Below are 27054 nucleotides of genomic sequence, written 5' to 3'. Positions count from 1 at the left end.
AAACGTTCTAACTGTGGCGATAAGTCATCCACCCGCCATCGACTTTCTCGCACGAAACGGGGTCAATTTTCGGACAGTTTGTGTGAATAAACATATCTTGGAGGTTCTTACTGTGGCATGAAGTTGGTTTTTGTTTTCTTCTTTGCCCTCAAGCACCACTTTTATTGGACTGTGTCAAATGTGAGTGTGTTTCGCGTAGCGCGATAAAACTCCCACGTTATCGTTTGCAGCTATCTTTGCCGCACGTCGTGCTTTACAGCTTGAATGCGTCGGTCAGCTTCTTGCCCACTTCGGCGGCCTGATCTTTCGCCTTGCCGGCCACATCTTCCACCTTCTTGGCGGCGTCCTTTGGATCGGGCGTCGTCACTGCATCCTTGTCCAGCTTGGGCGCATCCGGCAGGGCAGCCTTATCCTTCACCTTGTCCGTAGCATCCTTTGCCGCGTCCTTGGCGGCATCGGTTTGGGCGTACGCGGCACACACCAGCGCGAACAGCAGGAAAACGAGCGTGAGTTTCATGTTGAGTTCACTGTTTGTGTCGTAGCTTTAGAGGGTAGCTGGAAAACCGTTGCTTGCAAAGATCGTTCAATCGAACACTGATGCTCCAGGTCGGTAGAATCGGTAGCTTTTATAGGTGAAACATTGCGGTGCCTCCCGGCTCAGGTCGGGCGGGAAATGGGTACAATCAATTAGACTATCAGTGCGTCGGAATCTAGTCGGAACTAGAACGAACGCCCTGATGTCTTACTAGATGCACCTTTGCAGCGCAAAACTCACACACCCCCCTTTTCCGCTGATCGGAATACAATCGTGTGGGAACGGATAAGCCCTGGCTGCGGCTGGTAGCATTTTATGCGTTGCATGCAGTCATTGTGCCCTTTTGTCTACGGAGCTATTGGGGGGAACTTCCTCCGGATTGTGATTGTTGCTGTTGCGTTTGGGCAGCGCGATTTTGAGATGTCGGTGGATGTATTTTCATTGAACAAAATGTACGCAAGCCGTTATCGATCGCATGCAAAACACAATTAAATGCGCGCTGTTGGGCGCTGTTTCCGTGACGGGGTTTTGTTTACTAAGTAAGCAATTTCCGCGTGTTTTCGTCGATTGGCTCAGTTGCATCAGACAAAAGGGGCGTTCAGTTCACTGCTTAAAAAGGCGATATGTTATGATTATAAACAAAACGCAAAAAGATGACATATTGTTGTGAGGATATTGCTGAGAATCAAATCTCGTTGAGATGTGTTTAGTATGCTTTAATCCCTTTGCACTTTTTCGATATGATCTTCATGACTCATATGTCTATTAGTAGACTCTTTTGTATAGCTAAAACAATCGTGTGATCGGGAGGGATTTTTGTCAAAGTCTCATAGTACATTGTTGTCAGCGGTTGTCTATAAGCGGATAGTAAAACTGCTGAGAGAGATTGTATTGCATGATTTCAGGTAGGTACGTTTGTAACTATTCTTTTGTAGGTAGGTACGTTGTAACTATTTGTTATGTATTGTTTTAATAGTTTAGCACTGGTATCGAGGCCATCGAAGGAGTGTCTTAAAGTAAATTTATTTAAAATGCTGTTGTGTTATCATCAAAATATTGTATCAAAATCTATAGTATTGGTTGGTAGTCATAGTATCTAACCAGATAAATGTAACATTGTTATTTAATTTTAATATCTCTACTTAATTTCCATACTTATGATCATTTATTACCACTGATGACTGAGGATGCTACATAAGAGTAATATGAGTCATAAGATGATCTATTAAATTTTATTAAATTAAATTGTTTTATTGATAAAAGCATTTGGATTACAAAATAAATATTAAATCTTTTATGTTTTTTAAAATATTATTTTGTTTAAATTTTAATACACGTTTTAAAAAAATATTTCAAATGTTGCAGCTTAATAAAATTACACATTGAATGTTTAAGTTTGTATCTATAACTTAATCCTCTCATTTAGTATTATCACTAAAACCTTTTAATTCAAAGCATTGATCAAATATCGGTACTGTTTGCTCAAATAGAATGGGTCTGCTGACCCCTGCATAGCGCATACCACTAGCGCCATCTGTAGGCCAGTAGCGCAAGATGTCGCTAGAGGTGGATTTTGAAAGGGGAACGTTTCAACTCAAATCACAGCCCACGGAAGAGTGTTTATAAAGTGGTTTAAAGTAATACGATTGGTAAAGCTGCAACCGTTCAAACACGATTTAAATTTTTTTATCTTCTTGCGAATGTTTGATTAATTAACAAAAACCCAGAGTGTGATCAAAGCGTAGCAGACGACGTAACCAAATTAGTAAATAAACTTTCTTTCCTGTTTATTGCTGTTATTATACGAAAATGAACTACTCTTAAGAAAGTTTTAGCATTAATTTCATCTTTATTCTGCATTTTCGTTCATCGATATGTGATATCACTGTGTACATAAATGGTAATAAATAGATATATCTCGTTGAAAGCCGTGCTAAACTATCTTCTCTTGTTTTTTTCTCTTTCTCTCTCTCATGAGTATGTGTTTGAGTGAATGTGTGCGTGTATGTATGTGTGGACTTTCCTATCCACTGCAATGTTTGTGTACCTTCAAATGTGTTTCATACATTGCAGCACAGCAAAATCAAACGTACAACAACGCTAGTACACTCCCCCAGTCGATGTGTGTTCTGAACATACGAACATAGGGTTTATCAAACACTCGAAAAATTCTTTTTCTCCACACTCTTAGTTTGTGCCTTGCGAACGGTAGTAATATATTTGATAAATTGTATATAGAACCAAAAATGTAGCTACTGCTTTTGTGAGCGATTACGTGGCGGCCCACCCGAAACGTTCCGCCTTCGGTAGAATGGGCCTTGCTGCAACACATAAACGATCGTTGACTAGAACATACACTCGTTTCGCAATTTACTGCTCAAACGTTCAGTGAGCCTGCGGGGATTATCTTTTATAAAAGGTTCAGTAGAATATACAAATCGCGTAACTGTACGGTTTGATAAATAGATAAATAATTAAATATGCAAATTTGCTTACAGCAAACACACGCTGGGCGGTGGTCAACTAGACGGGTGGGGGGTGCTATTGTGAGGGGAAAAACATTGAAGGACCATACCGAGCCCCATGGCTGATGAGGATGGAGGGAACAAATAAATAAAAAGAATTCGAATTCTAAGCGTGATATTGGGGCATTGGAGAAACACTGCTTATTTACAAAACATTCGCGCAGTTTCACAGTTTGGGGCAATGGGGATGGGAAAGGGTGAGGATTAAGATCTAACAGAGAAACAAAACAAAACAAAAAAAAGTTTATGTTTGTCTTGCTTCTCATCAAACTACGATGCTCGATCTTTACTCGATCAAGAGCGCCGTGTGTTTTGTGTGGATGGAAACGACGTGGGCTGCACGATAAGGGTTCGTTTTGAAGCGCTTTTAATGTCACTTCGATGAGAGCAATCTAATAAATATGAGAGGATGTGTTTATGTGTGTGTGTGTGTGGTTGTGAAGTAAAACATTTTTTGTTTGTTTATGTGCATGTTCAGCGCTCCAACCGATTTGGACGCTCACATTTGCACGATGAGAGCCGCATTAGTCCATTTCGCTCATGACGTGCAGCATCAAACGTTTGAAGGATCCACTCTGGTGGATCTTTTCGTTCGGCTCGCCCATCGAGTTGACCCGGTACGCGAACTCTGGCTGTGGTGCAGGGTGATTGGCGTTAGGCTTCTGTGGACGAAAGGGAGAGAAGAGGAACAAAGTCAATGATGGTTAATGCGATAGATCCCTCAAAATGTGGCAAGAATCCGAATGATTCATTTTATTGGTTATTGAAAGAGTTACGAGTTTCTTCTTCATCCTTCATCTTAAATTCTGATCAAATGATCATCTATCATTGATGAAGCACACAATTAATGCAAACAAATTCTTGATTACATTTGATTGCACCCAACTTGATGAAAGTTGAACATTAACCTACCTTTCCAGGCACTAAACGGTTCGGGGCGAAGGTTTTCGGCTGTATCGGGTTCGGCACCTCCTGCAGACCTTCGCCAGTTCCTTCCTGCAGCGCACGGTAGGTTTCGCTCTTGCACGGGTCAAACACGACGGTCTTCTTGTAGCTGTTCGCGCAGGTTCGCGCAACACATGTCGTTCGTCCGTTCGTAGCAAAGTTTGATTTTTCGTTGTAGCGCATCCACCGCCATCACATGACGTCCGGCAGGGTTAGGTTACGCGCGTGTTTATTTAAATGTAGACATGTAAGTGGATGTGTGTGTGTGTGTGTGTGTGTGTGTGTGTGTGTGTGTGGCAGTGCCCGTTGTTTTTGTTTGTGCCAAATGGAATGAAATTTTATTTTTGGCAAATGCGCAAGTTTTTGCCCCAATCCAATGGTTTGGGATGGGATTGACACGATGGTGAACATTTTAGTGTGGTGAGGGGTTTTTTACAGAGCCGACCACACAGCAATATCCATCGTGAGTGCATTTAAAAAAAAAAGAGTGTTTGTATTTGTTTTTACAATTTTTGGACACAATTTGGTACGTGAGGAGTGTGTTTTAGGGACATTTCGGTGGGTGTCATTATTGGTGTAAATTTTTAACAATTTTAATAGTTATACACAGTGTTGGTTGACCCACACACAGTTGTGTACGATGAGTGGCGAAAGATCGTTTTCGGGATTCGAGTAAAAATAGGAAAGAAGAGAACAGAATGATACTTTGTTAGACAAAAGAACAAAAGATTAAGGACGCTACAAACTAAACGTAAACACATATTTTTACAAAAAAACACGTTCAGTAACAACAACAACAACAATAACATTTATTTTGCAAATAACAACAAACAGATATGCTCAGCGTGTATATGAAAACGAAACGAAACAGAACGATCGTAGCATTAAATGTCCTAATTTAGATCGATGTGTAAAATTGGTTCTTTGGTTTGGTTCTTTTACATAATAATCAAAGACTAAAACAACTCCCGTGTAAATTTAAAACTTAGCTAGAAACATGAAAATTAGAATTAATAGTTTGGTCCTTTCATTTTCGCTTGACTTGAGCTTTTCTACTGCACAATTTGGTCGTTCTGTATCGTTTTTTACTTGCTCTTCTTCTTCTTATTCCATTTGCTTATATCACACATACAAAAATCACAATACACAAGCATCAACACTCCGCTTGAGAGCATTTGTCGTTCGATCCGATTGCCGGGTGGATAGGAATGCAAACGCCTTTCCCCATTCTCAAACACACAGACACACGGGGCGACCATTTCGCCCTAACTAAGTGTTGTGATAATTTTAGGACAAAAAAGCAGACCGAACTGGCCACAACGGTTTCGAAGTGGACGCTCGAGTGGGGTTCTTAATTTAGACGATTCGCAAAAACAACTCCAACAAGCTAGCATGCATGCACACGGGCAGGGCGTTCGCGTTAGCGGCGGGAGTATATTTTGGGGTTCAATTAGATAATGAAGAAGCAGATGGCGAGAGAGGACAGGGGTGGGGTAGAGGGTGCCTGGAGGCAAACAGGGTGGGAAACAAAAAAACTAGATCGCGACAGCAAAGAAACGACGACGACGACGACGACGCTTATGGCTGCTGCTGGTCGGGCTCGTGATAGCGATGACCGACCGCTGATGCTGGGTCGACGACCATATGGTACGAGTCCGGTAGCGGGGGCACCGGTGGTGGTGGACTGACCGTTTGCTGACGCGATGTACGGCCGGACGAGCAGGAGGAGTACGATTGGAAGGGGTACTGTTTCTGTTGCTGCCGTTCCTGCTCCAGCCGGCGCTGCTCGTCCAGTATCTTTTGCTTCTGCTTCAGGAAGGACAGATCGATGAAGATGCTGCAAATCGAGAAGGTCATCTCAGATGATATGGGTTGGTATGGTGAGGTGGAGGGAATGGGATGTCGGGGAAGATATCCGCAAGGAGAAGGGACAGTGAGGGTATCCAATGTACAAGAAATAATCATAATCTGCTCATTTCAAGAGAATAGGGACAGAATCATTCAGTTTTGCTTTGGACTATTTTCCTTACTGTCATATTTTTTAAAATAAAAATTGGAGATTATTTTTCGAAAAAGACTTTCAAATGCAATAGTATCACAGGAATCACAGGATGCCATATTTACACAGCGGACACCATCTAGCGACATTGAAAGCGACCAAATTTAGATTGCATCTTCATTTGCGTGAGCTACAATTGATGTTGCGTATAGAGGCAACGTTTTGGAACGTTTTTGCACAATGGTGAGCGTTGAAAGTCAAACTAAACGAACAGGGTTGTGACGGGACGATGTGAAATGAGCGGCGTGGATGATGTGTATATCAAGCCAGATTTTAAGTTTAAGGAGCTTTGTGTTTAAGATTGCGAACCATTTTTACATAAGCGTAAGAAAAGCTCTGGCAGCAGCATTTGCACCGTTTGCACGGAAGCATACATTAAAAAGGCAAATAAAGAGAAACTAAACGCAAAAACAACAAACGAAACAAACTCCATAGCAGTGCCACGATCCAAACCACAGCTCTATACTACAACCGTAAACCGAATGTGAAATTTACCCTTCAATTTTCGTTGGCCGATGTTGGCGATTGTTGGTGTATCCGTTCGATCTAGTTGAAATGCACGCGGGCGGGTGGTGTGTTTGTGTAGAAAAATTAATAAGTTCATTTACTTTGCAAAGGACATTTGCTCCGGTACGTGGAGACAGTTTCGACAGATTGTTGGGGTGTTTTGGGAATGATGGGAATGGAACACGCTGTCTGGAAAGTTGATCAGTAATAGGATGAGTTGTTGAAATACTCTACGGGGTTTGGGCAACACGTAATTGGTACGCAATTGAAAAGATGAAAGGAAATGTTTCGAACCTTTTTGAAGACGATTGAAAATATTGCTTGAAAATATCAACCGAATTGGCAAATGAAGAGCAGGATGGAGGCGCATTGTACCTTGTTCTACTTGATCATGAACATTACCGGTCCAGTTTAAATATTGATTTTTATTTTAACATACACATCCTTTGTTTTGGTTTATACACGTACTAGGGGATATAATCAACTTTCCACACAACCATTAGGGTACCCAGAAAGAGTTCACTGGGATATATTCGGCCTCGTATCAGGATATACGCGTTCTCTACTTACGGGACGGTTTGCGTCTGCTGTGGAGCACTCTGTCTGATCGTGTTTTCAATGTTGTTGTCCGAGTATAGTCCGATCGGCGAGTTGAACTGCTTGTGAACGACCTGCGAAGATGGTTTGTTTAATCGATTAAAATATTTCATCATAAATCGTTCGAGAGAAAGAGTGTAAACAGAAGAGGTAAAACAGAAAGACAAGAACTTGTAAGCGTATGAAAGAAAAACAGAGTAAACAAATAAAACAGAAAACATAACACAAAAAATGAATAAAAAAACGGAGAACAAAAACCAATGAAAACACAAACAAACGCGTCATTTGCGTCGGTGATGGAGACGATAAACAAAGAAAACATAAATCAACAGAAGAATGAAAACATAAAAATAGAAAGTATGAAAAGTAAGAAAACAAACAAATACACACTTAAAATTTGGTAAATCAAAACAATTTGAGAGATAAAGAAAACACAGTTTGAGCAGGAATTTGATTTTTGTTGAGAAGAATTCATAAGTTCAATCTTGTTCCGTAAGATATGTAGTAGCAAAAGTTGAAACATCAATAGTGCAAGTTCTGTTTCAAAAAAGCTTTTGCAAAAGTATAGGCAAAATTTAGAAGTAAAAGAGATCCAATACAGCACTCACAAACGCACTCAAACACACACAAACACACGCGCTACAGGCTCATGGAAGCGAGAAAAAGGGGAAAGTAGAGAACAAAAGTAGACAAGCACCTTCGGACCGGTCGGTGGCTCTTCGCCAATCACTCGATGAATCACAGTTTCAGCGAGCTGCATATGTATGCATATGTTCGTTCGATGGCATGATCATGGCGATGATGATGATGATGATGATCGGTTGTTTTCATACGAAGGGGGATTTGATTTGTTGATCGAGTACACCGCGGTACGCATTTAACAAGAATCAAAGAATAAGGTTTTATTTGTTGCATCGAACAGGGGCGTAATCGGTCGGTCGACAGACGAAGAAGACGACCGGGTGGTAATGGAGGTGCGGGGGATTTGCGTTATGGCAAACAAAGAATAAGGATGACAAAGAATTCGAAATGAACGACATGACGGAAAGAGAGAAGAAACGAAATATCATAAAGAGTAAGACAGGCGCAGAGATTGTTCGCGATCTTGCAAACGTGACGGTGTGTACAGGGAGAGCAAGGGATTGTTTTTTTTTGTGGTGACAAAATATTCATAAAACACTCGCTGAACGCTATTTTATTTCGGGAGTTCCTAGAAAAACAAAAACAAAACAGCAAGGACAATCCGACAACTATCTATGTGTGTTTTTGTGTGTGTGTGGGTAAAGGGGGGAATTTTTGAAGGGATAAAGCCATTTATAGGTAATATATTGTGCGTGTTTTTGGTTGTTCTTGTTTAAATATGCCCTGCCAAAGTGAACTGGGAGAATAGTTGTGTATATGCAAGGGTAATGGTGAGTAATTGTATAACAATGGTGGTAAATCGGGAAGCCGAGATCCCGAGGGCTGCCGCTGGTCTCCCCCGGACTAACGCCAGTACTGCTGTACCTTCTGTTTCATCAGTGAGTCTGTGTAGTCGTGTGCTGGTGGGGCGCGCATGGCCGGGTTCGGGTGGTGTCTGAGGTACGACTCTGTCGGGAGCGTATCCTTCTTCGGTACTTTCGCACCGGGCAGGACGAGTGGCGTGGTACGGTACGGCTGGAATTGAATAGGGGAAAATCGAAAGAGAAAGAGAGGGAAAGAGAGAGAAAAAAACACACACAAAGTTTAGCAAACACAACAAAAAACAAAATAAAGTTATTCATTCGAGGAAAGCAAAGGAAGAATGTTTTGGGAATGTGTGTAATTTTACTTTCAAATTAGATGGTTCACAAAATATGTAGCACACTTTTTCCATGCTTAATTTATGATCGTTAGCATTCTTTGAAATTACATTGTTACCCCAATAAAACATCGTTTAATTTCAATCGAAATAAGATACACAATTCAGGAGCTTTTCTGTTAGAAATAATTATTCCTTGATCATTCTTTGGTTGCCATGGAGACGCCTGGTCAAAAATGATCTCCACTGCCAAATTCACTGTGCCACTGAAGCGTGCACAGCTGAACACCTTAACGGTTGAACAACATTTGCATAGAGAAACACCTTTCAACCGCCAAGAAGAAATAATCCATTTTTTTTTCTTCCCGTACTCGGTCGGTTACGGTCAATTTGCTGTGTAATGGTTTCCACATGGCCCGTCGCCACGAGTCACGCTCGTGTAGAGGTCCGATTGTTGCCGTGTTGGTACGTCCCTCGCACAAGAATTTGGTAAGCCAAACAAATTCTCCCGCAATTCTCGTAACCATTGGGACTAACAGCGTTGGAGCAAAAGGGAAAGTTGTGCATTAGTAAACAAGTTGCGTGTAGACAAGAAAAGCGGCTTCAAGTACAAATTTGACCATTTCGTTTCACCTTCAAGCTGGTGCCAACAAATAAACAGCCCCAGCAGTTGCGGTGTGTAGACAAATTACCTTCAAAAGGGTACAAAACTCGCACACACAGGAAAAAGCGTGGTAAACTCGTGGCAAAAGCCAACAAAACCCACACCCGCTGGGTGGCTTTTTCGTGCTAAGCTGTTTGAAGGTTTTGCCCTTAAAGTAAGTGAATGAAATGTATTTTTAGCGATGTGGTTCTGTACTTTATGTCGCGTGTCCATGCCATGCCGCGCTAGCAACAGGGCGGGACGTTTCTCGACCTCGGGCAGGACTTTAGATTTCTCGAAAAATCTATGTCAATGTCAGCCATGACCCGTTTTGCGCGGGGGACGAACACGCACAGGGTCTCAACATAAGTCAGCGTTATAATTTATGATATGTTTGCACATGACGTTTACATGACGTATCATTGAAAGTGCCGAAAATGTATATGACAGCTGAATTCAGAAGATCAGCCAAAAACTGAAAGTATTCAGTAGATCCTAAACCATTATCTTCTCTGCGTTTGCTGTTAGAATTGGCTGTAAGGAAACACATAACTATTGAAGAGTTTTGATGATTTTGTATTGGACTAAATTACATTTCTTCACTACATTTTTATGTCAAATTCTTTCCTGGGAAATGCCTAAAATCACAAACTTTTGTATCTACTTGCCCTGGCATGCACATTTGAGGGAAGATTATATAATACTTCAACAAGTTCGTCCCTCGCTACGTAAGTCCGCTTTGCCCTCAAAATGGCCTACGGTCGTGTTTTCTCCTTTCACTCCAGCACTCACCAGCCTAGCCGGTGGGGCAGTGAGCGATGAAAGCCAAACCATCGCCGTGTAACGAGCGATAAAGAGGAGGGAAAAATCTAGCAATTTCCACACCGAAACGGTCTGCCAAATGGCCAAACCGGTCATCGACAATGCGCGGCATTCGATGCTGGAGGGCAAACGGTAGGGTTTTCTTATATTTTTAGAACATGAAACCACTGAAACGCTCCCGCGTTCCGAGGGGAAAAGGGAACTTGAGGCAAAGTAAGATGGAGGCAGGATGGTGTATACAGTATGCAAACATCCGCACAAAATGTAGAAATCGTTGGAGCATTCGGTTCGGGCAGAGGGTTTTTTTTTGCCTTCTTATGTCACTCACATCCACAGTGATTTATCGTCAGCTTGCTCGTAATGCAAAACTTCGTTGTTGGAGGTGGACAGAGGAGACAAACACAGACGTAGAGCAATAATTTGGAAAGAAATTTCACGATGGCAGAAACTTTCTAGAAGGTATGATGAATTGGCACCAGATTACACAAGTGGCTCGGTGGCCGTGAACGATCGTTGAAACTGATGTATTGGATTCTTATTTTATCTACATCTTATGCTATCCACAGTGTGTTGGAGGTAACGCTCGAATGAACCATGCCGACAAGTACTAATTTTACGATCACACACAGCTTTCGATCGCTCTCGACTGGCTGGATGTCTCGGAAGGACGTGCGTCAGCATTAACCTTGAGGGCTTCAGCCGAATCAATCAGCAAGCTACTAATCGCACTAAAGTTGGGTGATCTTATCTACACGTTCATTGGGAAGATTTTTTTCACAGCTCAGCTAATGAGGTCGTACGATCGCGTCACATTTAATGTTTGCTTGTTTCTCCAAAAATCACACTCTCGCTTGTTGGAATGAGATGTCACTCAGCACTGGTCCCTTTCTGGAGTATATTAAATCACCGAGTATTCCCACAAGCCCACAACTACACTAAAACACGATCCGCTTACTTGGTAGTCGATTTGTGCCTCGTCGTAGTTTTCATTTCGATGCGCGAAATGAATGAACGCGGGCGAACCACGGTACTGATAAGCGGCGGCCATTTTTTACTGCACGCAAGCAAGCACACTAAAGCAAAACTGCTCTACTCGCTTCGAAACACTTAACTTAACTAAGCTCAGAAAGTAGAGCTGGAACAGGCACTAGGCTATGACGGGTTCACTAAGGCAAGCAAGGCAGGGCAAGATCTGATCCGCCGTGGTACGATTCCCGAGCGCAACTGACCGTCTTTGAGTTCGAGTCGATTCCAAATGGAAAACGTTCGACCTTCTGGCCTACTCTGATCGATCGTACAGGGCAGGAGAGAGAGAGAGAGAGAGAGAGAGAGAGAGAGAGAGAGAGAGTGAGAAGGAGAGAAAGAGAGAGCACATTTGCGTTTTCTTTCCCACTGCTAGGATTTTCCCTTCGGCTCAAGGATCGCAGGACGCGCAGCCGTGTGGGTGTGTGGGACGTGTCTTAGGCTGTGACGTCCGGTGAATGATCGGCGATCTCCGGCCCGCATGAAAAGCCGTTTGGAGGGGATTGGACCGAAAGCAGAGTGGCTGGGACCGTGGTTCGAGGGAGCGGCAGGGAAAAGCGTACTTGCGAGGCGCAAAATCCGAAACGCAGAAAGAAAAACATCACGCATCTAATGTGTTCGCAGGCGCGGAAAATGCGCGCCAACTCACTGGCTCGCCCCGCACAGGGTACGGGTCCGGTCAACGTAGGTTTGTTTACGTATTGTGCTCCGGGGACGATGGGTTCGGAGCATCGTTCCACGGCGGTTAGACGTTTTTCTAATCGATTGATCTCGATCGCTCGTGCCCCGGTTTGTGGTTGGCTGAGTTCATATGGAACGGTACATAACCTGCAATGTTTTGGGGGGCTTGCTGTATGGAGTGTTGTTTATTTTGACTATCGGCCGGGTGAAGCGGAAAGCAATAAGGTACAGTAGGTACAGGCTTCCCTTTACATTGTAATCGTGTTGGGGATTGTCGGAAGAACGCAGATTGCATAATGACTTGATGATTCGATCGAGCTGTCCCGCGTAAGGGCGATCTGTTATGCTGGGGAAGGGTTTACAATCTTTCGATAAAATGTTTAGAAATGGCTTTTTAGTTCCATTATTTGAAAGGAATGTGATGTTTTGAAAGTAAAAGTAATTATTCCACAGAAATGGTTTTGATCCAGGCAACTTGAGTTTGAGAGTTTGTTTTCCTCTCAAGGTTTTCCACCACAAACAAACACATTCGCCATCGAATGCATTTGGAGGCTTTCCAAAAACTGAAAGGGATTAGTTCGGTCGTTCCATAGAGTCAAGGGGGCTATAAATAATTTAATATTCGCGAGAGTTTCCGTACCAGCAGTCATGGCTAGTTGAAATAATAAATGAATAAACGATAATTATATGACATTCTTTACAGTTTGGTAAGCTTTGATTGTGTCCAGTAATTGTTAAATTTGAGATTTATATACTGTATAGTGTATTTATACCTTCCAATGAGGATTTTTTCTTGAGGTGATACGTATTTCATAAATTACTGTGTGGACTTTTGCGGGCACAAATTCTTGTAAACAGTATTAATCAAATCCCAAATTTGCATAATTCGTTTCACCGCAGCTTCCATTTGGCCAGTTATAAAACCTTTAAATTACTACATTTATTAATCACACTCAAGATGAAAGCAACGAGACCGCCTCAAAAACAGCTGGCTAGTGCACGGCAAAAAAAACCCAGAAAACTCTTTACTTATTCACCACTCCGTTCAACCGTATCTGGATCGGTGCCAAGGAGAAAGAGTAAAATTAATGTTTCATTTTCTGGAATGAATTTTTCCGATTCCAGTGTGGTTGAAACTCTGACAAGTTGTCGCCATTTTTTCCCCTCCGCCCAATTATTACATTCACCGTTCTTGGGTGGGAAATAATAATCCCAAAACAAAGAAAACTCAATTTAATTACCGCTCCTGTTGGTGTGTGGCGTTACGCGCCCCGCGTTACAAATAGAAAAACAGAAAACAATTTTCATACGGGCAGCACGCGTTCACCTTACGGCCAGCCGTTTTTGTGTCCGAGGACGAGGACATTTCGCGTGACCTCATTTATTCCGAATGGTCGAGAAGATATTTTTAGCGACCGTGACAGGAGGGAACTCAATGGCAGGGTGCGATTTGTGTGGACAGTGCAAGGAGCAACGGGAAAAGTCATACATCGAAGCTGGCTAAAATTATCATCCTTTAGCACGTCGACGACCACTTGCCAAGCCGGTCGAGAGGCAAGGAACGGAGACATGGGTTGATTGTGCCGAATGTGTCGCGACTAGGAGCGGTGGGGACAGACAGTGTTGGTGATGATACGTCTAGCGTTTGGGTACACTCTCCCTGCTGCTGCTGCTCCACAGGTGATTGGAGCGGTGTGTTCTCTAGCTCACAGCTCGCAGTCAGTCATCCCTTCCGACCCCGACAACGGCAAACACTGGTCGCTCGGTGTCGGCAAAGGGTAAGGTTAGTGTTGAAAGTTGAACTTGATACTGGGCAGCGTGATGAACAGGAGCTGACCAGCATGATGCTGGCGAAGCGAGGGAGTCAATGTTTTCCTTTACTCACACTTGCTCGGAAGTTGTTTTCCCGAGCGTCCGAAGCGCCACGGGAGACGGCTATCAAACCGGATAGCGGAGGGAGGACAGTATCCGGCTGTACCACATGTTGAACGTGCTGCCCTTGAAGCAGACCATACCTTCGGACCGAATACTTCCCCCCTCATCGCTCTCTCTCTGCATGTGCCTTGGACTTGTGCCACTGTTGAGGTTCGATAGGAAAAGCTGCCAAGGTTTTCCTTTGGGTCTCGGTAAGCATGGGCACGGTTTGTTTGTGGCCCGAGGATGTCCGCACGATAGTTTCACTATCATTTTCACATCGAACTCGTGGTTGGTTTGCGGGCTGGCCTTGGGTGTGACGGATCGCTGGCTCAAGGTCATACACAAATAGATGGTGATGACCCTTCGTATGAGCATATACATTTGATTAAGTTTTGTGTTTGTTTGAGGGTTTTTTTTCTTGCTGTTTATGTTTGTTTTCGTGTCTTTACGCGACACAAACAACACATTTGTTGACGAGTTTTGTAGCAAATTTATGCTTTTGATTCTTATCAACGACGTGGTTTTGGTAATGACGTATCATTTTGGATGGCTTTGCGTAACTTTGTTTTCGGGTTTTTCGCAGAATTATAAACTACGTGCTACACGAAATTTATTTTCGTGTGCGGTATACTACGAATTCATGAATAGCCACGCGTCAGTCTACGTTACATTACAAGGGTAGCGCAGAGTAAAAATATGCGTTTGCATGGATACGACCGATACGAGCACCCCTGCAAATCTGTTAAACGCCTGGAAGTATGCAATCCATAATCTCTGCTTGACCATGGGACGAGTGCGGACATGAACAAGTTTTCCACAGCTTGTAAGTGGAATAACGCGAATAGGATCTTATGCATTGGTGGGAAAATACATACACACCGAATCGGTAAATGGTTATGAAAAGAAATGCATTGAAAATTTATTTTGAAATTGCTTATTTATAATAAAGGGTAGCCGGTTTATGAATGGTACAGAGATGTATAGAAAATCTAAACACAAATTTTTACTTGCTTGTCTGAATATAATAAGGATCATTATTAATTGTATTTTATCGTTTTGTTACCAAGACAAAGTAGTAGTTAAAGTATGTTTTGTTTAACGTTTTTTACTGTCTATTGCTAATATCAATTACAAAGATGGTATAATATGTAGCTAAAACTCTACTCCAATCAAGTAGAAAGGCCAAAATATTACAATATTAGATATTGGAAAGGTGTTATATCCTTTACGATTTGCTGAACTTCTTTCCTAATAGGCAGTATGAATGGTTTGCATTGAAAAGAGGCACATAAACCAGTACCAACTAATGTATATTAACGCTGTTAATACTGTGCTAAGCCTCATTACTAAAACTTCTAAGATCAAAAAGTAGAGATCAGAGAGCTTAAGGCCTGGAATAGGATGTGAGATGTGGTGGTATAATGTATCTAAGAAGAGCTATTGTAATCCAGCATACGTAGAAGAAGAGGGAATTTATTAGCCCGTCGGGTACAATAACTATGAACGAACTTTACACTGGCATGCGGGCATGATATCCCGTTACACTCCAAGCAGGTCTAATTGAACATTAAACATCATTCAAAGATGGTTTATATTTTAGACATCAAACAGACCAATAAAAGGGTCCCAGTTTAGTGCTTATTTTACATGCAATATGACAAACTTTTTTAGGATAATTTAGAGACTTTGGAGGATTAATACTATTGTTAAAACCATTTAATAGAATGCATACCAAAAACTTTTATGTAAATCCAATTTCCCTTCTTATTACCGACGAGTAACATTCTGCCCCACGGACTGTTGTCGTGGAAGCCATCTACTTTGCCCTTAATGCATAGTTAGCAATTGCCCGCTGGCATCCGTCTCGTTTGCCGAAAATACACGCGATAAATTTAATAAATTTTAACTTTTCCAACATTGCCGCAAGTAAATTTGGTACGAAATTCTCCAGAAGGTCCGTCTCCTCCTTCCCGTAATGGCCGGCATCATCCCGCAACATTTTGCGTGGGGTTTTGTGCGTAGTGCGGTAAAGTGTTTTGCTTTGGTATAAGGATTAGTGCCGGCGGAAAATCGCTAAGCAGCACTTGGCGTTTATTTGACGCTCACTCCAATAGCAATAATGTATGTGAAAATAATTAGTTTTGCTACTGAGCAGGTTCGGAACGATTCGGCATATGACTCGCTGCTCCCAGAACAGGCTGTGATCCACCGGTTAATGAAATACAGCGAGCCGGAGCTTAAGAGCATACCCAAGCGCGGAAAGTTTGCACAGCGGGTTTGGAGCGGGAGGCAAAATTTATTAGCATGAGGCGATCTTGGGGAGATCCGGTCCCGCCCCTGCAGCTACACGCGATACGAATAGTTGAACGAGTACGAAAAATTCCTCTCCAAACTAGCTAACTCCATTGGCAGACGCTGCATAATGCCAGGTTGTTAAAGAAGTTGCATTGTTAAATGGAGTGCTGGTGCGATAAGAAGTAGTTCGCTGCTGGGTGGAGTTTTCTTTGCCCACAACCACAGCGTCTTAAAAACTACGTGCATCTACGTGAGCGCCATTTTCCATCAACTCCCTGCGCTTATTAGCGAAGGAAAACATCAGGCTGATGGGTAAAGGGAACAGGGATGCTGTGAAGGGTTCTTCTTCCTCAGCATTGTCTGTTTGCCGACAAGATGACGCGAAAGAACGCGAGGGGACTGTAAATATGTCACAGGTTGACACAATCCGTTGCTACATACACGCACGCGCGCACACTCTACGGTTGTGGCACGAGCCATAACCATATGTGTGTGTGTTTGTGTGTGTTGGCACATACATCTCCTTGCCCCTTGTCTCCAATTTTACCCCGGATCAACCCTTTTAAACCCACTCGGAAAAGAAGCTGCAAAGATGGGTTAGGGTTCTATCTCGCGATGTCGCTCTGCTTGAGATGATGCGTGACAGAAAGGGGTGTAAACCCATCCCATCCCGAGCCGGGGAGGGTTCGTTGCCGAGCACTCATCTTCAGATTGTCACTTTTATCAACCCCGGCAAGACGCGAGCAGCAAGTGTTGTATAGATGTTCTTCCCTACACGTACGTACGCGGGGAGCGAAATACGTCAAGCAGTAGTTCCTGGCCCTGTGCGACGCGCTGAAGCAAAGCTAGTGGTGGTACGTGCCACGGGCGGGAGAAAATTTAATTTATTCATGAAAGCATCCTCTCCAGGCAGCCAACGGCGGTGGAAAGCTGGAATCTCTGGGCCTGAAACAACCTGTTTCGCTACCGCAGCATGCTCCGGGAAGATGTTGCTAGGTGACGCTTGCCTGTCTTGTGCAGTGAAGCCGTTCGGTACGGTTTTGGCAGGTTTCGGGAAGAGTACACGGGAAAGAGAAAGAGGGAGATGGAGGGGAAAGACCACTTCTTCTGGGCGCGAAACGGGCGCGAAAGCCCTAAACAACCGGGCGCAAATGATGAAGTCACGAAGGGATGGGAGGTGGGGGGGGGGGGGGGGGGGGGGCGTGGGTTTATATTAAGATGGGCGCACTCAAACTTCAGGCAACGCCGTCCATGCGAAACGGCGTTGCGAGTGGCAAAGTTTTGTCTTTTCCGAGGGAAACGAGGAGTTCCGAGTAAGAGGGAGCCGTGAAGCGTGGAAAAGTAATTTAAAATTTTCCAAAAGATTCGCGAGACCCACTCCATGTACCCCTCCAGCGCCATTTCAGCAACGCCATAATACTAAGGGTGAGTTTGTTTCGTTGTTCTGTGTGTGTGTAAGCAGGCATTTGTCGATGGTCTTGTTTCTGGAATAGCTTTGTTACATGCCAAGGGAAGTTTTCGTCGTACGATCGATCGATAGTGACCCTCGAGGTGTAAGATAAGAGCAATGCATCATATTTTGTTCTTAAAATATTATTTATGTACTAAAATATTACGTAGTACTAGAATATTTGCTTATACCTTATTAATATACACTTAGGTAGTATAAATTAATGGATAATTGATTATTGGATGGTCTGTGCTAGTATTTTACATGTTGATATTCACATTGTGAGAAAGCTGTCTTAGAACATAAAGGAGAAGCTGTCTTAGAAGCTATTAATCTTACGATTTTTATATTATTTCTTATGACAACAATTTAATCAATATTACGTGATTTTGTTATCATGAATTACTTAGAGATCAAATAGTATTTAGGGAAAATAAGCACAGCTCGACTAAAGTGCTACTTAATACGAGGAATTTAATATTAGTACAACTTAGACTATGTCCAAACGTTTTAAGAACATACAAATACACTAATGCATTTAGTACGTTTAGCGTTGAAATAATGTAATTAACAAGAGTGATTTGTTATTGTTTTCTTTTAGTACAATATATTGTAGTAAACGTATACTAAAAGAATACTAAAAGTACTAAGTAGCCATTCAAATTGAATAATGCTTAATTTTATACACAGCTATTACTTAATGAATGCAAATGTTATTACTAGCTCCAAACCAATATGAAGTAATTTCCGTTGAATTCGGTTTTGTACCACAGCGACAGTACCGTTTGGTGTGGTCCATCAGCAAGCGAACGAAGCATGGAACATGTTTTTCTGTGTCCATTTTTTTTTAAAATGAGAAAGCACTTAAAACGATACCTCCCGGTGAGCGTGACAGTGACTCTTACCTGATTAGTGATCGCTTCGTTGGCATCGTTCAGGCTGGTCGGGGCCGGCGGTGGATAGGGCTGCTTCGGCAGATGGTAAGCTCCGGTGCCGTCCACGCCGGGAAAGACGGTGTGCGGCAGCGTTTCGACCGGGCGCTCCAGGGCGGCCGCATACGACTGCGGTCCATGTGGCAGCGAGGTTGCCGTGCTACCGAGAAGAGAGGACAATTTAATATTCGGATCCTCGTCAGCTTTCCTTAGCGAATTGACTCCCTTACCTCGGCAACAGCTGTGTGGGATCCGGTGGTGGGAAATTCTGATGTAGCTGCGGCTTGGCCGGCTGTCCCGGCTCAGCGTACGGCTGGTAGGGCTGGGCAAAGTTGGCCGGCGACAGCGGTGCGACCGGATTGCCATTGATCGGATGGGCACTCTGGTGCAGGGCCACCTTGTCGTCGCGGCGCACCGTCACCTTGATCTGGTTGCCGGCGTTACGGAACAGGTTCTGCGCATCGATGTGCATAAGGTCGCGCGCGTCGTACTGGTCGATTTTGGTAATCACATCACCGCGGAGCAGCTCCGGCTGGGCAGGGCTGTGGTCCTGTACCTGGTGGTGCGCGGATGGGCAAGGGTATGAAAGAAAAGACAGATAGAGGGTTAGATTTCAGCCTTGTTGTCCCCTCTTAGAACACACGCGTCTCCTGAGGACGACTTTGCTCGAAGATGTTGCCCTTTTTCCCACGAAAACCGGACATTACCATTTGCTGACACTTCCCCAAATCTTCGATTGTTCAGTGGCAAATGTTAGGCCCCGATAAGATTATTTTAATTTGAGAATGACCCATTGGGACGGGGTGGTTGCGGACGGCTGGACAAACTGGATACGATAACAGGATTTTATGAAACACTTCCGATCCCGAATCGTCCCGTTTTGTGGGCCCTTGCCGTAACGCTGCGAGTGGTCAAGCTAGTTTGCGACGAATGAAAGCATAGTTTTGGGTAGATAATCGTGAGAAAATGTTCCGGTTGTTTTCTGGGTGGTAAATGGACATTCTATTGCTTGAAATTAGTTTGCCAGATTTCACCCTTGTTGGTAATTAAACGATGTTCGGAGTGTTTGACGTAATTTTGAGTTTATTGCTAATTTTGCCCAAAAAGTTTTATTTCCACTCGTTAGACTGCGGGGTCGTTTGGTGATTGTTTTACTGTTTTGGATTTATATTTGCCCAGGAATCTTTTATAATAAGTTTATAAGACAAATTTATCAAATTTGGTCTCAAATATCACTCATAAGACAGCAAACATAGAGTTACAATAACCGTAAAATATAGCAGAAGCAACATTATGGTGTGAAAGGTTTCCAAGTAATATGGTTAAAACAATAAGAAATCCGATTGTTATCTGAGTGTTGTGTTAAGAAAGGAAAACAAATAGTGATAAAATAACGTTGATAAGACAAAGATTATCAATTAACCTCGCTATTATCCTCGAAAATGACGAAGACTTAAGAAATAGATAGGTTATGAACAGAAATAGCACATCCAAAATCTATAAAGCAACAAGTCTTGATTTATAATTGAAATGATTATTAATTAAGCCAGCATTGATGAGTGAGGACTACATGGAACTGAAAATAATTAAAATAAACAGAATAGTTTAGGCAATGAATTTCATATTTTAATATGATAAATCGTATAGAAGAGAATGTGTAACTATTGAATATTAACAAATTAGACACGGATTTTATTGGTTTTAATTTTTAGTGTAAAGTTAATGGAATGAAATGATTTATTTGGGTTGTAATTTCGAATGGTTTAAATCAAAGTATTTAAAATAAATTAATGCAATATGATATAAAACTTTTGAATGTGACTCAAATAATATTTGATTACTTTCCATTGTTTATGCATAGCATAAAACGATACAAAATATTTCAATGTATAAAACTTTTCATTTCCAGTAATCTTTATAGTCTTATAGTTTCAATCCCAAAAGAAAGCAAAATATACTCATTCTGTCCTCATTGTATGCGCCCTTTTGTGTCATTGTTGTGTTGATAAAAGGATAAAATCCCATCTAATCAAAGAAAGCATTACGTCTAATCATTTACTGTTACACCTTTCCCATTTTGTGAAGCTGAGTGCCGTCACTTTTAATTAAACCTTGTGTTGATAATCCTTCCATTTGCTTGTGATGCAAATAGTCTTTACATTCTATCCATCTAGAAATCGTCTTTCATTACCGTTTTACTTTACAACGACACGGAACATCTTACACATCCATCAGCGCCGTTTTCTATACACCGTTTTCCGATCCGATGGGGATTTACCTTCGTCAGCTTAGGTATAAAAACAAGCTTTTTATGAACTCTGGCTCGGGTCTGGTAGTAAACCAATACTAGATAACATCTTCTGCCCGAGACTTTGGGTGCAAAATTGAGATAAAACTGAAAGACATCGACAAAGATTTTTCCTTTTCTGCCAAAGAATGTCGTCCTGTATAGGAATAAAAGTTTTGCCTATGCGTCGGCAAAAACGCAACCCAGCCCGATACGAGACGGTTTGGTTTCTGTTGAGTTCTTCAAACCCAACCCCCTCTCTAAATACGGACATTTCATCCTGGCATTCATCGGGGATTGGTTTGTTCGTCCCCTTTTCATACCAAACCCGGGACGTTACGGGCAGGCAGGGCGAACCTACCCGCTCACTTTTGTAAATATGTTTGCGAGCGTCGCTGACTGACTCCACACGCTGTAATGCTAATGAATGTGTGTCCCGCCCCATACCAGCCGAGTTTCGGAGCATAAAAGCCAAGCCAAGGCGGCGCAAGGCGCTACACCGGGGACACGAGGAAAAATTGGGTGTGGCTCCGTGGTATCGGAGGGAAAAAGGAAAAATCTCAGCATCTTACAAGAGTTTGTTTTCGGTCGGTCGTTTGCGAAACAGTGGCTGCCGTTTTATGGATTATATTGGACAAAATTAGCTGTAACGACCTTGCTCTGCCCGTTCGGGTTTTAATGACAATGGCACAGCACAGAGAGAGAGAGAGAGAGACTGAGAGAGAGTGAGTGGTAATCAGATGCCGAAGTTCAGTAAGCACTGGGATGGGGACTGTCATTTGCGAAAAATTGCCAAACTTTTACGCATATTGCAAATACTTTCCCTTCTGCTGGGTAAATATTTAAACAACTTCAACCGGTTTCAGTGTAAGCTGAAGGTGGGTGGCTTATTGAAGGGTGGTTCCATCAGTATTGCTAACTTCACTTCGACATTGAAAGCATGACCCGTATGCCCTGTCCCTTCAAATGACACGCAAAACGGCAAAGCAAAAAGCGATAAGAGGATCTGTGATTGAATGGGCCGTCTTTGGTGTTCTTACTTAAAGAAAACCACCCCTGTCTCACACACACACATCCACTCCGGGCACCGTTTTCTTTACAAGCTACAAACAGACCCTTTTTTCCTCGCCGGCTCGTTCAGCCCCCCGTTTCGCAAGATTAAAATAATAAATTATCTAGAAATTTAATATAAATGAAAATCTAATTAAGATTTTCGCATTAATTAAAAATGGCTACGACCCGCACTTTGCGGCGCAGACCGTGCAGCAGCAGCACGGCGCTGGGTTTCGGTTTTGTATCACCATAAAAGAAAGGCCGGCAAACGACACCGACGACGACACCGACGATGACGACAAAGTTTTCTTCTCCGGTACCCGATAAAGCAAAAGAAAAGAAGGCGTCCTTTTCTTTTGCGCCTCCGTTTTTGCGCATTGGTTTGAGCAAGCATTCCACTGTACGGGGTGAAACCTGTTTTGTGGAGCAAAGGAACGCTTTTGTAATTTTCTTTTCCCAAACTCTTATCTTTTTTCTGCAGTGACAGAAAGTCGGTGCGGATGTCTCTCTCTGTGTGTGTGTGTGGTTTTGACTCTCCTACACACTAAAAGTACTCCTGTCGAGCCAGCATTGGCAATGGCGGGAAAATGGATGGAGAAAATACTTTGAACATAAATTATAATACAAATGGCAAATGCTGCATACACGGCCATCTTGAGCAAACGTGCTTGAGATACGCTATGGCTTTCGGAAGAAATGAGCAGAGTACAGATGGGACGATGGGACAGGGGGGTAAGTTTTCTTAGCAAGAGTTTTCGGTGCTTAAGTTCGGCAACGGTATCGGAGGGCAAACAAGTTCACTATCTTCATCGAAATAAAACGTAAAAAGGATTCTGGCGGGAAAGGATAAAGTTTTCCTTATGCATAAATTAGCACTGAGAGAAAATTAGATAAGGGAATTGAATCGCTATTCGAGTGGGTGTGTGTGCGTGTGTGTGTGTGAGTGGGCGGCTGTGCTTGTGTGAGTATGGCTGTGGGTATATGGTGACATATTTTACGACAAGGTGATCGTAAGCATTTTCATTTAACGATATTTGGTTTGGTCTTGAGAGCTGGATGTTAGAATATTCGGAGGGCCGAAAGAGTTTTACGAAAAGATTGCTTTCAAATCAAATAAACTATACCTTGAAGTAGACATATTAAAGTACATCTACACAATAAAATAGCATTTTTTGATGATTTCTTCTAGCGAATAGCCAAGATCACTTTTTGTTACACTCGTGACAACAAGCTTAAATATCAATAATTTCAGGATGTTACTCAACTATCGCTATTATCACTATTATTTTAATTTCATAACTCTCAAACGATGCGTTTAAACGCTTTAGATAATAATAATAATAATAATTATGTTAAGTTAAATTACGAGCAGTAAGTTTTAAAGTACTGAAGAGCTTTTGTCAACTCCAGTAATAAAACACCATATAGAATAAGATATTTACAAACAAATATACTTCTCAATGTATTATGATCTCTATGTATATGATACATAATTTTCTATCAATATTGCAATTTCAGGTGATGAAAAGAGCACACTTTACTTTAGTAGAATTTTCTATAATGTATTATTACATGGCGTCAAAATACAGTCTGTTCCCGAATTACTCAATTTTATTTGGAATTTTAACAGTTTATGTATCAAATCAGTACAATTTGCTCCAATAATTACAAAATGTAAAACGAAAATGTGTATGTGTGTAGACGAAGCGCCTAGATTTTGGCTGAAAAAGGTGACATTCGACTTACACCTCAAATCCTCAAGCGAATTGCTCTCAACAGAAATTCAACTGCACATCTATCTCAAAACTATAAAACATGATCTTAGAATTAATCTTAAATAAAATGCCTTATTTTATATTTTTGAAAGAATCATGCCCTACTTAAAAGTGAATTACTTTTTATCACTTCAAATTTTCTCTAGCAACCTTCACACAACCTGACTGACAGGCACGGCACCACAAACCAGCCCGTGTAGCCATTCCCGCTCATGTCAATTTTAATTGGCTAACCTAGTTATTAGTGAAGCGATAAAATTTAAACAGATTGTGACGGCGTTGGCATGTTGTTATGAAGCATCGCTTAAGCAAAAAACCCAAGGACCGTAGAACCGTACGCAAAACCCCAGCGCGCCGAAACATTGCGTCAATTCGTAGATATTATGCGCAAAGCATTACGCTACGCTGCGCTTCCTTGCAACCGGCTGTACAAGTGTGAAGGTTAATCGTAGAGGTGGGCGACAGAATTGATCCTTGCTGAAGGGACAGTTTTGTAAAAAAACGTTCTTTAACATGCATTAATTTTGTCGATTTCTTTAGCTGCTTTATAAATGAAAATAAACATCAAAATTGTGTTTGCTCATTTGCAGCCTTAAAGTGAGCTAATAAATAATCATTTATCATCTGGCTCGTTAGAAGATGAAAACAAAAAACGGAACACGCTTCCGAGAGAAGCGAGTGGAAATAATTTGTTTCACTTTGACGCATCATTTGTCAGCTTCCCGAGCTAGCGTTGCTTGTCGGGAGGCCAGCGTTCGATCAGGGTTGCGAATAAATAAGCGAAACAAAATGCCGCGCGCACCGTTGGTTCAGTGAACGGTAGCGAACTTTGTTTGTCAGTGTTTTTTTTTTCAAATGTGTTTGTTGGCACAGAATGTGCATCGGCCGCATGCATTGGTTAGCTCGGACCACCGCCCGGCTCGGAAGTAAGTGGTCGGAAGTGTTGCACACCCATGCGTGGCATCTGTGGGTCGTTGCGAGTGATAGAGAAATCTTGCTACCAAACACGCTGCCAAGAATGCGCTCGACTGCGCTGCTATGCGTCACGGCCGTTTCCTCGCGCGCCGTTGCGTCGGCGGAAGCGAACCGTGTGGGATGCGAAAAAGGTCGTTGCTCAGAGAGAGAGAGAGACAGAGAGAGAGCATGGGAGAGAGCGAGAGAGGGATACATACAAACGCAATGGTATGGTAGCGTTCGATGGAGACGCTTCATGTTTTGTAACAGGTATAGGACACCATATAATAAAATACTTTCGTAGTGCAGCTCAAAGTATAATGATTCAAGCAGTTTCTTCGTTAATACTTGTTCTAAAATATTAATCATTCTATCAGTGATATTTATTCGAATATTCGGAATTTGAATCGAGAAGGACTTATGTAACTGTCCTGTTAAGTGTAAGTCCAGTTCGTTTTAGTATGGTTTATTATTAGTGTTTTATTCATTGAACAATCAGTTGAATGTTTTCGACTCAATCTGTATTAGATCCAATTTGCTTGTGAATATATAAACTTGCTCAACCATGTCTCAAGTATCTTTTCACTGTTTTTATGTAAAAAAAGTCTGAATTTATGTTATTTTATGAGGTGTGTGAGATGTGTTGTCATTAAAGGTATCCATGATGCTCAACAAGGGATCAAACACTCCTATTTAGTTAAATAATTGTTTCATTTAAGAAGGAGAGCAGATTTCTCCACAAGGTTGGTATTATGTTCAATCTTCTTCTTCTTCTTTGGCTCAACAACCGATGCCGGTCAAGGCCTGTCAACCCACTTGTGGGGTTGGCTTTCAGTGACTTATTGATTTCCCCCCATAGCAGGATAGTCAGTCCTACGTATGGCGGCACGGTCTATTTGGGGCTTGAACCCGTGACGGGCATGTTGTTAAGTCGTACGAGTTGATGACTGTACCATGAGACCGGCTTATTATGTTCAATCAGTGTTCAATAATGTATAAAAATATTCTTCAAAGACAACATAAACGACAGAGCATCATATTTACCTTTCTATTTTCTTACAGTGTTGGCGAGAATAAGCGAGAATGGCAATGTAAAATCATGATTTTTTAATGAATTCCTCCAACATTCTTATACGAGATATGTTAAGTAACAAAACAAGCAAGATATGAATTGCTTCTCCTAAGATGCATCATATTTGTACAACTCTCATGTGCAAAAGAACCTTTATGAATTAAGAATAATGCTTGTTTTGTAGTAACCTGAGCTTGACATACATATTCAGAAGATCAACAAGCTTAGCACTTAATGGCAATTGAGCGCTGTTCGAGGAATCATTTACATGAAGAGATTAAAATGTCCAACAATCTCACAACTCAGTTCAATGTGAGTAAACTGCACACGTTTTCTGTACAACAAAAAAGCGTTAAATCTTCTGTGCAACAATAAATCAAATATATTTATTGTCTCTCGCTTACATTGTATCAAATGATTTGATTCGCTCAAACCAACGTCAACGGATGAAAACAATACATCGCTGTAAAGGTACAAATAACAATAATAACAGGTAAATAACAATCCTTTCGTTGTTCCAATACATTAACTGGGCATGAACGGATCGTTAAACCGTTCGCGAATGTAATAAAGCAGACTGTTTATCCACGACTACGACTGTTCTTGCCCCTTGGGCTGACCTTTCGTAACCACATTCGTCGGCATGGCCGAGTGCAGCGACATTATTATACCGCCCCGGTCGTCTGCAAGATGCATTTATCCTGTTTCCATATTGCGTTTTAATAAACACCCTGAACAAGAGAGCGCGGGTGCAGCCAGGGTGGCAACCATTTTGCTAACAAACCACCATTAATCACTGCAAAACTGTGATGCAACACGATGCAACCGTCGATATTGCTGCTGCTGCTGCTGCAGGCCATGTTGGCTTGAGTTTATCCCGTTTTTTCCCGCCCGATGGGGTGAGGAAAAAAAAACAAACGACTACGACTGCAAATGGTACTAAAATTTAATTGGCAACCATCCCAAGAAAATGGATATCGGTGTGCCGGTGGGGCAGTGCGCGATTGTGCGCGTTGTTTTGACATCGTGTGCGCCTCCATGCTCGCCTACCCGCCGTCGGTTGTTCTACTCCACCGAGTGGCTCTCAATAACATTGTTTTTTCCCCTCTTCACTTTTATTTCCCTCTTCATTTTGCCACTTTCTTCGGCCCCACGGGCGACGATTTTCCGTTTTGCGCAGTCGAGTGGCGAGCATTGTTCCT

General features: G+C 42.2%; 2 protein-coding genes across 10 annotated transcripts in view; both read right to left on the bottom strand.

Moving 5' to 3' along the window:
• Window positions 1–104: 104 nt before the first annotated feature.
• On the bottom strand, window positions 105–613 carry LOC121593134. The gene has a single exon (XM_041915231.1). It carries the CDS (start codon window positions 515–517, stop codon window positions 254–256), a length of 264 nt encoding a protein of 87 aa, XP_041771165.1. The 5' UTR covers window positions 518–613; the 3' UTR covers window positions 105–253.
• A 1751-nt stretch (window positions 614–2364) lies between these two features.
• Window positions 2365–27054, bottom strand: part of LOC121591699 (PDZ and LIM domain protein 3) — a 32365-nt gene continuing 7675 nt past the window's right edge. For 6 of the 9 annotated variants that reach the window (XM_041912513.1, XM_041912507.1, XM_041912510.1 and 3 more), the window contains 8 exons: window positions 18942–19267; window positions 18685–18871; window positions 8675–8824; window positions 7866–7922; window positions 7142–7242; window positions 6560–6610; window positions 3973–4114; window positions 2365–3722 (listed from right to left, as the gene is read on the bottom strand). In XM_041912513.1, coding sequence (XP_041768447.1) covers window positions 3585–3722; window positions 3973–4114; window positions 6560–6610; window positions 7142–7242; window positions 7866–7922; window positions 8675–8824; window positions 18685–18871; window positions 18942–19267 — 1152 coding nt within the window. In that variant the 3' untranslated portion in view covers window positions 2365–3584. Of the gene's footprint in view, window positions 3723–3972; window positions 4115–5103; window positions 5843–6559; window positions 6611–7141; window positions 7243–7865; window positions 7923–8674; window positions 8825–18684; window positions 18872–18941; window positions 19268–27054 lie in introns of those variants that run through there. The other 3 variants (XM_041912515.1, XM_041912517.1, XM_041912516.1) reach the window with 3 other exon arrangements.

The sequence above is a fragment of the Anopheles merus genome, chromosome 2L, assembly GCF_017562075.2.
Source record: "Anopheles merus strain MAF chromosome 2L, AmerM5.1, whole genome shotgun sequence".
In the NCBI taxonomy this organism is placed as follows: domain Eukaryota; kingdom Metazoa; phylum Arthropoda; class Insecta; order Diptera; family Culicidae; genus Anopheles; species Anopheles merus.
The sequence above is the reverse complement of the archived record's forward strand: the minus strand, read 5'-3'. Positions and strand labels throughout refer to the sequence as shown.

Excerpts from the sequence above, each read along its gene's own strand:
- LOC121593134 (XM_041915231.1), bottom strand. The coding sequence starts at position 517 with ATGAAACTCACGCTCGTTTTCCTGCTGTTCGCGCTGGTGTGTGCCGCG.